This window comes from Dermacentor albipictus, chromosome 6, assembly GCF_038994185.2.
Source record: "Dermacentor albipictus isolate Rhodes 1998 colony chromosome 6, USDA_Dalb.pri_finalv2, whole genome shotgun sequence".
NCBI lineage: Eukaryota > Metazoa > Arthropoda > Arachnida > Ixodida > Ixodidae > Dermacentor > Dermacentor albipictus.
The window spans coordinates 57,510,904-57,526,434 of record NC_091826.1 but is presented as its reverse complement, the minus strand read 5'-3'; the positions used below and the strand labels follow the sequence as shown (position 1 = coordinate 57,526,434).

Genomic DNA, 15,531 nt, shown 5'->3' with positions numbered 1-15,531 from the left:
TTTAAAGCTAATTAATTTTTTGTCTCCTACTGACAAGTCTTACTCACTTATACTTTTTTTTTAGCAATTAGTGCTGAGATCGAGTCTGGCTTGTCCACGTGTTTGGGTGCTCTTTCCAAGTGCCAGTAACAGGCAGGACTGGTACAATCTATTTCGACATTCGTACGAGTTTTGTCTTTGGCCACTAGGGGGCCTAAGTTTGTCCGGTAGAGATTTCAAAAATGGCGGCTGCCAGTTGCATGTTGCTGTGCCCTTTTCGAAAGTGTGGCTTTAATTTGATTGACTTGTCAATCTCCGAAGATGATTAGCTTCTGCATGAAAGCATTGATAGTGATGGCAGCGTTTTGTGTGCTATAGGCACATCTAGACGATGAGCGAAGCGAGAACAAGGTAAAAGCGGGACCCGACGTTTTGATAAGTGGACTTGTCTTTATCAAGCCAGACAAGTTCTTGCCTTGCAAAAGACAGATCCACTTGTCGATATGTTGGATCTCGCTTTTACCTTCTTCTCACTTTGCTCATTGTCTTGAATTTCCATCTCCCGTCTTCCCCGTGTTTTCCATAGGTACATCTAGTGATTCTGATGTCGCCAACTACAATAATAGTTCTAATAGGGCGCTGCATTGAACAAAGTTAAATTGGTAAAACCTTCTGCCAGTGCCCAAATTTTTGTCTTTCAGACACAAGTTGTAAATTTACTACCTCCATGTCATATACATATTTCGAATCTGCAGAAATTTTGCTATCCAGATGTGCGATAAAAATGATATTCATTTTCTGAATGCATTTTCTGATTTTTCGCCTTGGTTATGTTTTCATTGCTTATCCTGTAGTCATTAGCCAGGCCTCATATGTTGGTATTGTAATTCATTTATCTGTTGAGTTGTATATGTTTCTAAATTACCGTTTTGCAATCACCGATTGTGTTCGTGCTCCATTTCAGGTATGAAAAGGAAGTATGACTGCGACATTGAGATCAACCTGTGTTATTCGAATCCTTGTGGCCGGAATGGGACATGCATTCGACGAGAGTCAGGATACACATGTATCTGTCAGGAAGGTTTTACAGGTAATACACAATTAATAATTGCCATGTTGTACTGTGAAAATTGTAGTATAACACATTTCCTGTTGTACACAACTTTGGTATAACAAAATGCTGCTCAATAACCACCTGACTTTTGGGGCACCATTCTGAGAACACTGTTTTTAGGTGCTCTGTTGTTTCCTACCTGAAGAATTTTTGACAGTTGATAGGTTATGATAAGCATGATAGTTGATATGACATAATTTTCTACAATGGTAAGTAGAACGTTAAGAGACAGGAAGACAGCAGCAAGTGAAATTGGAGAGAAAACGGGTGCAGCTGGTATTCTAGATGAGATTTAAGAAAAAGAATTGGAGTTTGGCAAGCTTTGGAGTGTGCAAAGCAAGTAACTGGTGGTTTAATAGAGTATAACAGAATGGCTGTTGAGGGAAGGGATATGCAGTTGTGGACAGCAGAGAATGGAGTTGGCGGGATAAAATTGGGAAATTTGCAGGTGGAGTCAGTTGATTCAAGATAGGGGTAACTAGAGAGATTGCTGGCAGAGGACCTCATCATCTGTAGACATAAATTTATTTGATGATGATAATAACGATGACCTGAAAGTGTTGATCTATGGGGCCAGAATACAGAGGATGACAAAGAAACTTGAGTGGATACTAAGGACTGCATGAGAAGAAAATGACTGAAATGGGACAGCTCACTTTTCTTTTTCTGTATCGCTTCGCTTTGCAGCACTTGTATTGCATACCCCTTTTTTAAGTGTACTTGTATCAGTGCATTGTATAACATCACTTTATAGCATTCTTTAGCACCAGTCTTTCTTTTCACTTCCCACAAATTTGACTAAGTGGACTGACTTAATAGAGTAAAATTTCATAAGAAAGTTGCATATGACACGGAAATACCTTCATTATATTCAATATTTACTATAAGCTCATATTTGTTACATGCTGATAGCGGCCAAAAAAATTTTGAATTCACTTCATTATATGTCATTATTCGTAACCTGTGTCTTTTACATTGAGCTTCAACTGTAAAAAAAAAATAAGCCAGTTAGAAACTGTGTGATGATGTCATTCATAACTTCACTATCACCGCAATAGCACTTGTCACCTGTATGGTGTGTGTGATTTTTAGCATGATAGGCATGGTGTGGGAAACAACACTAGTAGGGTGAAGAGGCTTTTACAAACACTTCATCCTATCACTTGTGCTTATGTTGTTTCATGCAAGTTCATGTTCTTCTGAAGTGATGTTCCTTGTCTCTGTCTTTTTGTGATTCCAGATATATTGTAAGGAGCAATAAATATTTTCACTTAGGACATTCACAATTTATCTAAGAAAGAGGGTGTCATAGTCCTGAAGAGCAGTGTTATCAACCAAAATTAACTATTATGCCAACACACATCTAGAGAGATCTGTTTCTCCTTGACCAAATTATAATATGTTCCTGCTGTCTCTATGCAAGGTAAACATAGTGACGCTTTTTTGTCTTCATTGAAATACATTTAAACCTTGATATGATGAGCTTCAAAACAACGAAATTCTAGAGATATAGAGAAGTACCTAATATTTATAACCTCTTTCCATAAAACACCATGTACACCGAACCTCAATATAACAAAGTGGGTTTATACATGGTTTCTGTATAACAAAATTGCATTGCCACCACAAGAAAACAATGAGGCAATAAATGGAAACTGCCACGAACGCAGTCTGTCATCATATGGTTGAATTACATGCGGCTGCTTGCAAATGCACCTTTCAAGTCGTGCACGTCATGACAGAAAGTGGCTGCAGAAGCGCAGCGGCAAAGCAGCAAGAGCCTCTTGCCATCATGTTCCATATAAAGTCCAAATGCGATAAGATCCAATTGTGCCCTATACACTGTATGCTGTGGGTGCGAGGAATAAACATGCAAGGTTGAGCTGGAAAAGTTGGGGGATTGATGTGCACCGCCCTCCCGCACGAGCAGGGGAGAGGAGGGGGGCAGCACAATATAGTCATCGCGGCTCGGCGCGTATGCAGCCGGCACACCCTATCTTGGAGGTAATCTGCGGCAGGCGCAAAAATTGGGTGAGCCTAAGTGACTGTGGCTTCATCTGCACTGACTTCGCATGCGTTTAGTGCTGGAGATTGCTTAATCTCGAGTTGCCGAGACACGTTGAAGCGAGAGGCAGCCAAATCGTTAACACCCCTTTGTCTGCGCCCTTCGTGATAGCATCGTCCCACTGCGGGCGACACTACCAGCCGCGGCGGCAGAGTGGATGCGAACACTCCACTTCGTACCGCCGATGTGCAAATATTGTTTACATGGCATGAAACCGTATCTTCGGTTGTAGACTCCCAAATTCAATAAAATGAATATTTTTCTCATTCAAATTCTTGTTTTCCGATTTCCCGATAATTCGGAAAATATTACGGCCCCTTTCGTTTAAGAAAAATCTGTCTGTACTTATTCGTATGAAAATCCGAATTTCAGTTAACGAAATTTTGATATACAGTTAAAGTCCGATTTCCCGGACTCTCTAGGGACCGCGAAAACGTCCAAAAAATCTGGCAGTCCGAAAAATGAACGCATGTTTTCAACTGCCCTCAAGGGCTCAAATTGCCACAGCCATGTCTGAAATAGCTTTAAATGCCTGCCAGTGCGATTATTAGGCGTATCGGTGCCTGTACTGTGACATGTATTGTCCGGTGCACGCGTGTATAATTAAGAAAAACGTTGTGTCTCGCGACAGCGGCCCCTTTGCACTCTTGGTATGCTTCACCGCAATACATTGCGTATGTTTGACTGTATAACATTGATATATTGCGGTGAAGCTGACTTTCGGGAACCGGTATTATGCAATTTGTTAGACCCTTGCCGTGCTTTCCACGTTTCAAAGTGATCGGCGAGGATGACGAAGGCGGAGTCGGCGCCATAACCGACGGTAGCGTATCATTTCAATGGAAAAAATGGCCCCGAACAGCGGGAAGCGTCATAGCGAACGTCGAAGCAGCTAGGCCTAACGAGGATTGGCGTGCGAGGGCGCTGGCGTGCGAGGGGCTGGTGCGAGGGCGCTGGTTCAGTTAAAGCCGTGTCGGACCTGCGGTCATATCAATAAGCCCAAAAAATCGGACAGCGAAAGGTTTCAGTGGCCAAAATTTCAGGCATCGTTATACATTGGCTCTATGGGCTACATGCCGCGAAGGCGTCCGAATTATAAGGCATGACCAAAAATCGATCATTGACTTAAAAAAGTAAAATGCCAATTTAACTGACTTCATTATATAGATGTTTTTCTATAGTTCATAAAATACATCTTTAAGGTTTTATTAAATAGAGTGATGACATTTGATATTTATAAAGCATGTCTGAAAGGTGAGATATCATGCCTTTCATATATAGCGATGTAACTGTGCAATACCTTTGATACCAAGTACATGTCAAAAAAAGAAAGTAATTATATATACTACCATGGCCTATTGGTTCAGGAGCATACAAGTGCAGCTGCAGATGAGACACTGAAAAAAGTCACTTCACAGGGTGCTATGTTGAATATATGTATTATGGTACTTAATAGTGGCAGCTGCAAAAGTCCTCATGTCATGGGGCAAGGATAGCAATGCACCAAAATGCAAAGAAAAGATACTAAAGCTTTCCCATGCTTAAAGATGTGGCGCCTACATTTGATAATGCTGCTGCAGGCCAGGCATAGACTTGCAAACTTTTGCTGTGGATCGTTTCTTTGTTGATTGGGAGCCAACCAGAGGGCAGTGATTTCTTTAGTTCTCAGTGAAGTTTAGAGGGCCCTTGAACAACTTTGAGCTTGCAGGCGAGAAGGTGCTTCCTCTCACACCTTCGCTACCCTCCCCACAGGCACTCATTTCTCCTTGCTGCCAATTCCCCTAGAAAACATGATAGATACCACGTGAGTACCAAATGTCACGTTGGTGCTCTTGTCTTGTTTGAAAATCCCACAAACTTCCCCTTATTGGGACTCTGCGCTTTTTGGCACTACACGCTGTTTCCACTTCACCTGCAGTGCAAAACTCGCTACACAAGATGAAATCGGTTGTCTGCGCACGACAGGTAGGCGAGACGAGGAGGAAAAGTTAGCGTGCGACAGCATGGAAAAGGCGTGCTAACAGACAGATTGCAACTGATGTCCCACGTATCTGGACCAATCAACAGCTTTTACTCCGGTGACATCACGTCACCCTGTTGGCATAATGACGTACGAAGAAGGGACTCGAAAATCCTGGAGTGGAGCACACAAATGTTTTTCTAACTGTCAGAGATGGTTTAGGCTTTAAGGTGTGATGACTTAATCATTGTAAAGGTGTCTCCATAGTCAAAACCACTCCAAGGATGTTTTGTTCTTTACCAGGGATCAACTGTGAGATAAAGATCAAGAGCTGCGGCCAAGAGTGCACCAACTGCACGGAGGACCCGTTGTGGACAAACAGCCAGTGCCAATTAAGGGCGCGCAGCTTCAACCGTGGCTCGTACGTCACGTTTCCATCTCTGAGACAGCGTCACCGAATGCACTTGCGTCTCAGGTGTGTGCAAGCTCATGCTGTCATTACTGTTTGTTGGTTGTCCCTATAGATTGTCTCATTAGATTTAGCATGTTCGAAGTGTACTACTGCAGACATGCACCTTAATTCTAGGAGACATAGGTGTAAATAGCAGGGCTAGTAATGTGATCTTTTGACATGGTGCTTAAGTAAAACTTTTTTCTTTTTTGCAATGATTGAATTTACTTCACTAATTTGCCAATGGTAAGCGGCAAAATCATCATGAAAGCAATTTTGTATCATCTTTAAAGATGAAAGTCGGGCAGGACAAGGATCTTTATGGTTTACGGCGTGTCGTGCTTAATCAAATCATCACGAGACATCAGCACCAGCACTACGCACTTAGATACGTCTTCTGGTACTTCAGTATGTGTCCCCACTGGTACATTTCCACTGGTACATTTACACTGTTCCAGATCACTCTACTAGAATTTGTCGGCATGCTACTTCCACTATGACACTACCAATGTTTCACTCAGTAATTGTGCGCACTGTGTGGTGTGCTGCTGCTGCTACTGATGATGATGAGGTTACAAATAGTTGCTTTGCGTGCTTGAGCACGTTCGCTGCAGTCTAGCGTTTTGCTTATCTGTGCCTGATCTTTTCTTTCTTCATTGAAACCTCTACCTCTATATTGTACAGTTATGTATGCCTGTAATGCCTCTGACTCTATCGGTTAGCTAATCTTCACTGATGGCCAGATAATGCTTCTATCTGCTTTGAATCTCAGCACCCCTGAAAGGTGGACGTTCGCTACACTTCTTTCTGGGTGAATATCTTGGCATTCCATCAAACCATAAATGCAGCTAACATTGTGCTTAAGCAGTAGTGGCAAAGACAACATGGGTACAATCTGGTGTAATGCTCTACTAAAACTGTATGTTGTTCTGTAGGCTGGAGCAGGGGTCAGAAATTGGGGGCCAAGTTTACAAAGCTGTTTGCTGAAAAGAATAGTGCTCTATTGGCAAGCACTCATGCAATTACCAGTGTGCAGCAGTAAAGTGCTGGCTAATTACAAACTGTTATTCCAGTCCACTGTTCCACTTCAGTAATATCAGTAGTGATCCTTGCTTGTGTAAGTATGCTTGTTTGCGTGACCTGTTCACACGTAGCATAAATGCGGGAACAACCACTGAAAGAACATGCTGTTTGTTCAGTGGTTTCCGGCATTTGTCCTGCCTTCTTTGCCTTTGATGTATTCTTTATACCGAGGTGTTTTACTACTTATTTCCTAAGAACTAAAGAAGTATGGCATTAACTGTGGCTATCACTAGACAATCACTTTGAGAATCACTACCACTTTGAGGCGCATATGCTTACGTTTATCTCTTGCCTTTCTTTTCTCTTTTTCTGGCTTTCCTGCAATTCAGCTTTGCCACACAAAAGCGGGATGGCCTGCTGCTCTACAACGGACGCTACAATGACATGCATGACTTCGTGGCCTTAGAGGTCGTGCAAGGCAGCATTGTGTTCTCATTCTCGACAGGTGTCAACATGAGTCAGGTGTCGGTCACAGTGCCCACTGAGGTCAGCAATGGACAGTGGCACCAGGTTGAAGTCAGCTATTACAACAGAGTAAGCTGACCTACTGCACTTCTGTGTTAATCAGTTTCACCCTTTGCATGTGGTGCTGTATGTGACATCTGTCAGCTACAATTACAACTGCACGCTGAGAGGTTGAAAAATAATATCACTAAGCAGATTGCATCTTTTATTATTCATGTTTTATGGCATTTGCTTGAAAGATGGTATTTTTTGTAAATGTAGCCCACAAGTAGGCGTGCAGGTTACGTAAATTTGCTTCAATTGTGGCTTCATGGTAATGGGTGCATTTCCATGCAGCCGCATATGCTTGAACTGTGGTAGAGAAAGTGGCAATGGCCAAACATTCGAAACAAGATTGTTTCTGGTGCTGTGATCTGTGCCTTCAACTGTATATGGCTGTTCATATTAAGATTCTAACTTTGTTGCTTGAGGTTGTTTTCACGAGTCATATACTTTCCTTTTTTCTAACGTAAGTTATTGGTGGTGCGGTTTTATGCAGTAGCAAGTTTTGCACATGATAATGTGGCACCTAACTGGCTCGCAGAAGGTCAAAGTTATGGGCCTCACAGTTTTCGGTGTCATTTGATTGTTTTATAAAGAACATGTTGTGGAACCACTTACCTTAATTAAGTTTGTCGGGACTGCCGAGATGCTGCTGACTGGAAATCGGAATTAATCAGCAGCCACCTCCCTATGTACACGACGATGCTGTGTTGATGGTGGTGCCAGAATGGTCATGTGAAGTTCAGGACGTCTTAGAGCAAGCTTGGCCACGGCTTCATAAGCCAGCGGCGAGATGAATCCAGGGGGAGACTGCTTTGGCCATTGCACCAAGTACGCATGCATGAGGCATACACCCTGCTGGGGCCAAAGTTGATAGGCAAGCCCGCGATGGCAATTGCAGCGAGAGCAGACATTTTTTAGCATCGTTAATATTTTCTTTATGCACGCAGTTCAACCTATTTTGTAGTCAGTGTATTAATTATTGTTTGATTTGTGCCAATGGCTACAGTGGCGGCCTCTCCTTGGCGAGGACTACATTGAACCTAGCAAAGAAGCACAGTCACCTCTAGTTGTACCGATAGCTTGTTTCTAATATTAAATTTTTAAGTTAAATGTGCTGTTCTGAAAGGATGCAGACAGTAGTTTCAAGTTTTCAAGTTTCAAGTTTATTCATCAATAATGTCAGTTTTACATAGAAGTGTGTACAAAATTAGTACTACACAGGGAGCCCCAAAGTTGGAAACTGTCAGGGGGACTCCTATACATACAGTAGTAAGCACTACATTAAAGATTAAAGATGTTACATTAAGCCATACTTTTCTGAAACCTTGGTATTTTTATATTTCAGACGGTGACATTATCTGTGGATGGCTGTGACTCTGTACTGGCCACCCGTTTTCAAAACCGCCTGGGCAACTACAACTGTGCTAACAGTACAACACACCACCTAGAAGACAGGTGAACTATTGATTGCTTGTGGTTTGCTTGTCAGGCAATGTTTTTATTTTGAAGTGCATAGTTGCACTAGAACACCACAATTATATGGTTGAGTTAGACAGAACAGGAACTACGGGATATGTGAATTATCTTGGTAGTTTTTTTTATTTTTTGTTTTGCATTTACTGTTGGTAGCAACCTATGGGGAGGCAACTTTAATTTACATACATGCACAACTCAAAAATATGCTTAGATATCTATGTTTATCTGCTTGGAATAAATCAATTCTCAGCATAGTGCATATTCCATCTACCTCATGTGTCTGTCTTTGTGTTTCTAGCATGTTTACATATTTCTAAAAAACAACTAGATAACCAGCAAGTACTTATAAGTCATGTAATGTCAGGTGCCCTCTAGTGGAAACGAATGCAGTGGAAGTAATTCTAAAAAAAAAATGCTGGTAAGCTTCCAGTTTCCAGAAGTTGCAAGTGGCTTTTCACTTCCAAGCAGTCTGTATTTTGTTTATTTTGCTAGTTTGCTTAGATTATTTTTAGAGCTTTACGGCTTGTGTTTGCTGGAGCGTTATATTTCAGTGATTTGACTGTCAAAGAAGCAATGTTCAGAGCCTTCCTTTTCTTCTATTCTGTAGGTGTGCTGATGTGATGCAGACTTGCTACCGCTTCCTGGACCTTACTGGCCCGTTGCAGATCGGCGGCCTGCCAGATCTGCCGACACATTTTCCCGTCTCCCAGATGCACTTTGCAGGCTGCATTCGTGACCTCTACATTGACCACCAACTTGTTGACCTCAACAAGTAAGCCTTCTTTGCTTGTCTTCAAGACAAGGAAGTTTACCTTTGACACTTGCATTTAGGTGCAGTCAGCATCAAGAGTTTATGAACTGCAGGATCTGTGAAAACGCTGCATTTCCAAGCAATTTGGGACTGTACCCTGTAGAACTTAACACTATTTTGTTTGCGTATGCCAGTCTAAGCTGGAAATTTGAAGGTGAGGCTGTGGAAATATTTTCTCAGGTCCCGCTGTACGCGAATATTTTACGCACCTGTACATATGGCAGCTCAAAATTGAAACTGTGCAGGTAATCAGTTTTCAAGTGCAAGCTCTCAAATTTTTTTCTAATTAGAAGCTACAGCACTTATGTAAGCAGGAGTGTTATTTCAGAAATGTGCCTATATCAATGGATTATTCCCTTCTGTTACAGGGTGCAACAGGCTGTTTCAAAATATACACCCAAAACATCAACTCTTTTTAAAACTGTGTTTTGTTGAACATGTTGCTAAGGTTGGTACATGTTCCCAGCTAATGTTTGGTATGTCATCAGGTTGAGAACATCGTATGTTCCATGCAAAGAAATATCTCAAAAAGCATTTGCATTCAGGTGTGACGAGCTCTGTCTCAAGCTTCGGCCTGCTTCTCTAGGGATGTCATGCCATCACCTCTTAGACAGTGTGCCATCTTAAGAAGCCTCGGTGATTTTGGAAAGACCTCCACATCGTGTCACTGAGCCCTGAGGCACAATGGTCCCTAAAGCATAAAAGAAACTGAAATAACTCCTGCAGTTAATATTGTGATCACGACACATTTAACGTTACCAGTAAAAATGTGCTCATTTTCAATGCTTTTATGTTTTAATGTCTTATTTCAAGGCGTAGTCACCGTAGTGTGTCCACTATGCATAAAATTATAGCCTGATCACAGGTGTTTTGAATGAATGCAAAGCAGTAATAATTGCTCAGACAGTTTGTGAGACTTCTTACGTGAAACTTCAAAAAAGCATTTCAAGGAACAAGACAAAGTAATAATTTGCTATTTTTAGTATAAGTGCCGAGAGTAAAAAAAAAAAATCTGAAATGTGCAAAATATGCACCTGGCTCCTTGTTCCCAATTTTTTGAGGTCGGATCGCACAAGAAAAGATATTACGTAGACTTGTTAGTATCAATACTAGCCATAGTGATGCCCATGATATGGAGGAAAGCAATAGCTTTGCAAATGTGAAAATGAGTCATTCCCTAGGAGCATTTGTTCTTGCTCATTGGAGCAGGCACCTGCTTAATTATTTAACTGCCTTTTTCAGGCCTGCAAAGCAGTGGTTTTCTGGTCAGGGAGCATGCAGAAGCCTCCTTCTAATTGATTATTGTGTTCGATCAGTTTTTTGATGCAAGCAAGGTGGTCTAATGTGCATTCAACTGGCGATGGAGCCTCCGCGTTCTTTTTTTTTTTCAGTTTCTGTACCGTGATGCACAGTAATGAGGAATGTTGCACAACATCGTACAGTAATGAATAAGGGTACTTGCATAGGCAACATTCTAGAGGCAAGAAATTAGGCTGCTAGTCGAGATTCAGTCGAAGGTCGGTCTGAAACCGACTGCGTGATATTGTGTGAGTGAAAACTCCATACGACGTGAATGATTGCTTGTAAAAACTTATATGTGCACTGTAAAAACGCTGATGGATAAAAGCAACTCACAGTGGGTAAAATAATGTTGCACTTGATATTAGTTGAACGCAATTATTAAGAGAGCCTAGATGTCAAATTGCAAAATTAGACAAGCCAACAGAAGCTTCTGTGTCTTCGCTGCTGCTTTCATTTAAAAATGATGTTGCCGAGTCGACCAAAGTGCAAATTTCACATTGTTTTATCGTTTTATTGAGGAAGTGCTAGAAGGACTGGCGGCTAGTTTCGACAATACCTCCAGTCAAAGTTTTATTTTTCCCAACTCCCCAATTAGCCAAAAATGGTAAAATCTGACAAATAGTTAGAGTTCAGTCATCGCAGTGCATGACGTCACTAGTAGAATAATTCCAAGAGAAATGGTTAACATTGCATAGAAAATTGTAACGAAAAAGTTAAAGGTAAAAAGGGCAATTAATATACCGATATCACACAGTGCACTTTTGATTGTGATTGAGCCCGATCAAGATAAAGTTTCTTGACTGCGAATGGCTTCCATCTGCATTTTGTCCAAGGGAACCAATTGCAATCGAGGACGATTGCGATCATGAACGAAAGTGCACTGTGTGACACTCTTATAAAACAAACAATAAAGGGGCATGTACCCTTTTCGATGGCTTAGCACCAGAACCCAAAAAGATTATTACCCACTTTGTAAGCTCATTTTTCTTGCTTTTTTTTAACCTATCATTCTTAAGTTGACTATTGGCTTTGTACTTTATGGCACAATAGCACAGCTGTGTTTTTCAACCAGCTGGGCTTTATCTACAGGCTTAAATATTCGGTAGGTATAACCAAATGATGAAAATTTTTCGATTAGCTTTATATTACAAATTTTATAAACTACAGTTGTATTTAAACACGGAAGGAGCAGTTACTCCAGGCAAACACCAATTTAAGGAATTCTTCTGGCATACGCTTCACAATATGTGGTGTCAACTTTTGTCCACCTGAATGGTGCAGTATGGACAGATCCCATGCTCTGCTGAGTTTGGGATCAAAACAAATTGGCACATTTGCATGGGCTCAAATTTTTATGTGTGAAATAAGACATATGCTGCCTGGTTGGTAGCACCTGAATATTTTGTTAGAAATCCTTGAACAGAAAAATGTTAGCTACCTTATCCTTCCACACTGCTTTCTCTACAGGTTGCCCAAAAAGCAATGCCTTACAAATAATCCTGTTTCTAGGCAGGCGCGACTCCCCGTTTTGCTTTTCTTTACTAAACATCCTACCAGTAAGAGAAATCACTTAAAATAAGAAAATCATTCTGGCATTTAAGATGCTTCGCAACGTCAGACGCTGTATGGTTGTAAGATTGCAGCAAATCACTTGGTTGTCTTCAGGGCAGCTTAAAGTCCCAGCTATCTGAACAAACTACGGAGCATTTTCATTCCCTTGTAGCGCTTCTAAACTGTGGAATTCACTCCCTTCAAAAATAACAAGCAAAAAAATTAATTTAATTCTCACACTTTTAATTCGCACAGGCAAGAGATGTTTGATCCCCATCGAATAATAAAAATTAATCACCTCTGTAACTACCACCTGGCGCAATCATACTCCCTATTTAATAGATACAATACCCCATTCTATGTCAACCTGTCAATGTTAAAGAAAAGGTCTACAACATCTACAACATGCGCTGTCCGGAAACATGGATTATTCCTACACCAGTGAACAATTATCACTTTCAATCACTAACTTGCATGCTCCCCCGCCTGTTAAACAAGTTTTCAGGGAATAGTGCTGACCTTACTGAGCTACCATGGAAAACATTATATGACATCTTCCTCTCATTTAATATTATTACTGATTCGTTGTTATCATAATTACTTGTTGAGGTGTCTTAAACATTTTATTTGCTTCTGTTAAAATGTGTCATCTTGTCTGATGTTGTTGTGTGAAGAAAAATCTCCCATATGACTTAAATGTTAGGATTATCTTGACTGCCTTTCATTGTGCTGAGCAAACACCCTTTATGTTTGTCTGTTCCTCATGAAGTGAACGGTTATCTTGTATATACTTTGGTTCTTTAATATGCGGTATGTTGTTGCTAATATAGGGGCCGTCGCCTCGTTAAGCTCCTTGTAAAAAGTAGCTTTTAGCATCTGTCCCATCCTTTTTGTAACGAAAGGAAAAATAAGTTATTTGTTTTTGTATTTGTGTTCCTTTAAAAGTGATTTAGAGCAGTACGTTTTTCTCCGCCTGGTATACAAATAAAAATTACCTTCGTTCCCATATTTTCCATATTCCTTCAATTCTTGCATAGAAGTTTAAATAATCGGATGTTTTGTGCCACTTTTCTGTGATGATAACAATGTTCCCTACTTTTCACTGCCCCTCATGACTTCAACGACTTCTGGGGTTCACCTGTATAAGAATGTTTTAATGTTTCTCTTGTTTGCAAGAAAATAAATTGATTGATTTATTGATATGTCAAAACATTGAATTTATAATATGGCTTCAGCTTTGCAGCTCACAGCTTTTGCTAATTCCTTGCCAGTAGCTTGATGATCACAGGCTGCCATTAGAAGCATTGCTTCAGTCAGGCCATAGTAATACTCAATATGATAACCATTTGCCTTGGAAATCATGTCAAAATAAAGAGCAACTGGTAGATAAATGTGCATAGAAAATATAGATACAACTGTATTGAGCATTAGTTGCAAGTTAATAGTAGTAGTTGGTTGCTTGTTTCATTGTGGTCAGACTTTTTCTGCATCGGAACAGAAGGCAGACTGTTGTTGACCAATCGACTTTGCCTGAAATTAAGTGTATTGGTTTCTTGCTTTTAGAAGAAGAATAAGATCCTGGCTACAATCTGTGGGTATTGGCTGTACCTTTTTGTAGCATTAATGCAGAAATGGTGTATGGACTTGGAAGAAACGAACTTTTAATGAGCGCAAGAAGGTTTTACAAACCAGGTGTATATAGGCTGTGAAACAGTTCACAAGAACATGCTCCAAAAAATCACGCAGATAATTTTAACACCATGGGAAGAGAGCACCTATGAAAAATGTATCTCTACTGGCTTGCAGTTTGCACATTTAAAGAGACTATTGTATTCTGTGTGCAATACATGTCCACGAGATGAATGTTCTCATGACCAGGCGTGTAACAAATCAAAACACTAAGCACGCATCTGCGCACATACCTGTAACTATGTAATAAAACTCCATTGATGGCCAGCGCCTGCCCATTCCCATTTTCTCATCTTTCTTTGGCCACGTGATCACTTAATTCACCCTGCCAATATGTACAAAAGCAAAGCTGAATTTCTGTGAAGTTCCAGGTCTTATGTTTCCTGCAGATTCGTCGCCAACAACTCGACGACAGCCGGCTGCCACGAGAGGCGCGGTTTCTGCCATACAAGGCCTTGCCAGAATGGGGGCACTTGCTCGGAGGGCTGGAACACCTTTGTCTGCAACTGTCCACTTGGATTTGGTGGACGAGACTGCAGTGAAGGTAAGCGGTGTGTTGTAGGCTGTGTTGACTGTGGGCTGATGCAGGCAGAACATCTGCGGCACAGATCCTTTCACTTTGTCAAAGCATTTATTTGACGCAAATCTCCTCTGTGTCTACATGCTGTCTGCGTTACACTGACTGCTTTCATGGTGATGTTCCAACAAACCCACATTAAACAGCAACAGCACGCTCACACTGTGAAAGACGTGGCAAAACAGCACAGCGTTCATGTTCTTTCTGTCATATTTCTGACCAAGCACCTCGGTGGCATGTGCTACACTGGCACTCTAGGTTGGTGTGTTGCCTAACACTACAGCAGTGGCTACTAGTGGAGCAGCATGTCAATCAGTGAAGAGCTACGCAGCACAACAAGGTGCATTAGCCAAAAGAAAAGCTCGATGACTGCGAGAGGTGACCAAGAGAGCTAAACAAGAAGCTCTTCTTACTTCGACAATCATCTTCGATAGTTTCTGCCTATATTTATTGCCTTTTTCTGCACATAAGTTTATGCGGAGGTCTTACTACAGTAGACAGTTAATAGGACTCCGGTTAATTTGATCACCCGGTTAATTTAATTCTGACTGAAGGTCTCGGCCAGCACCCATGCCCAAACTTTAATTCGTTCCTAAAATTGTCCTTTGCCGGATAATTCGAACTTGACCAGTCAGCACACATGCGTCTGACCCCTATGGTGACCCTAATAGACAACCCTTTGGTGGCAGCATCTGTCTCACTTTGGTGGCAGCATCTGTCTCAGCAGAACTTGGGGAACAATGATTGCGTTAAACACACGTCATCTTTCATAAAAAGAAACACCTATTTTCGGCCTGCCTTAGAAAAATTTAAAGCAATAACCGTAGCCCCTAGTGTCTGATTACGGTGTTTACCCAATTCTAATGCAGTTCTTTTCTTTTCCTTTTTTTTTTTCAACAAAGTTGAGCTGAAAATTGCCTGCTGAGTGCAGTCGGATACAAAACCAAAACCGTCTTCGCATCG

At 41.2% G+C, this 15,531-nt stretch overlaps 1 protein-coding gene across 1 annotated transcript in view; it reads left to right on the top strand.

Annotated features, from left to right (window-relative positions):
* The window catches only part of stan (Protocadherin-like wing polarity protein stan), a 72,474-nt gene that overhangs the window by 14,775 nt on the left and 42,168 nt on the right, over positions 1-15,531 (top strand). Inside the window, exons 6-11 of the mRNA XM_065424488.1 lie at positions 944-1,069; positions 5,422-5,593; positions 6,982-7,186; positions 8,508-8,617; positions 9,246-9,410; positions 14,381-14,535. Of these exons, the coding sequence (XP_065280560.1) occupies positions 944-1,069; positions 5,422-5,593; positions 6,982-7,186; positions 8,508-8,617; positions 9,246-9,410; positions 14,381-14,535 (933 nt within the window). The remainder of the gene's footprint in view (positions 1-943; positions 1,070-5,421; positions 5,594-6,981; positions 7,187-8,507; positions 8,618-9,245; positions 9,411-14,380; positions 14,536-15,531) is intronic.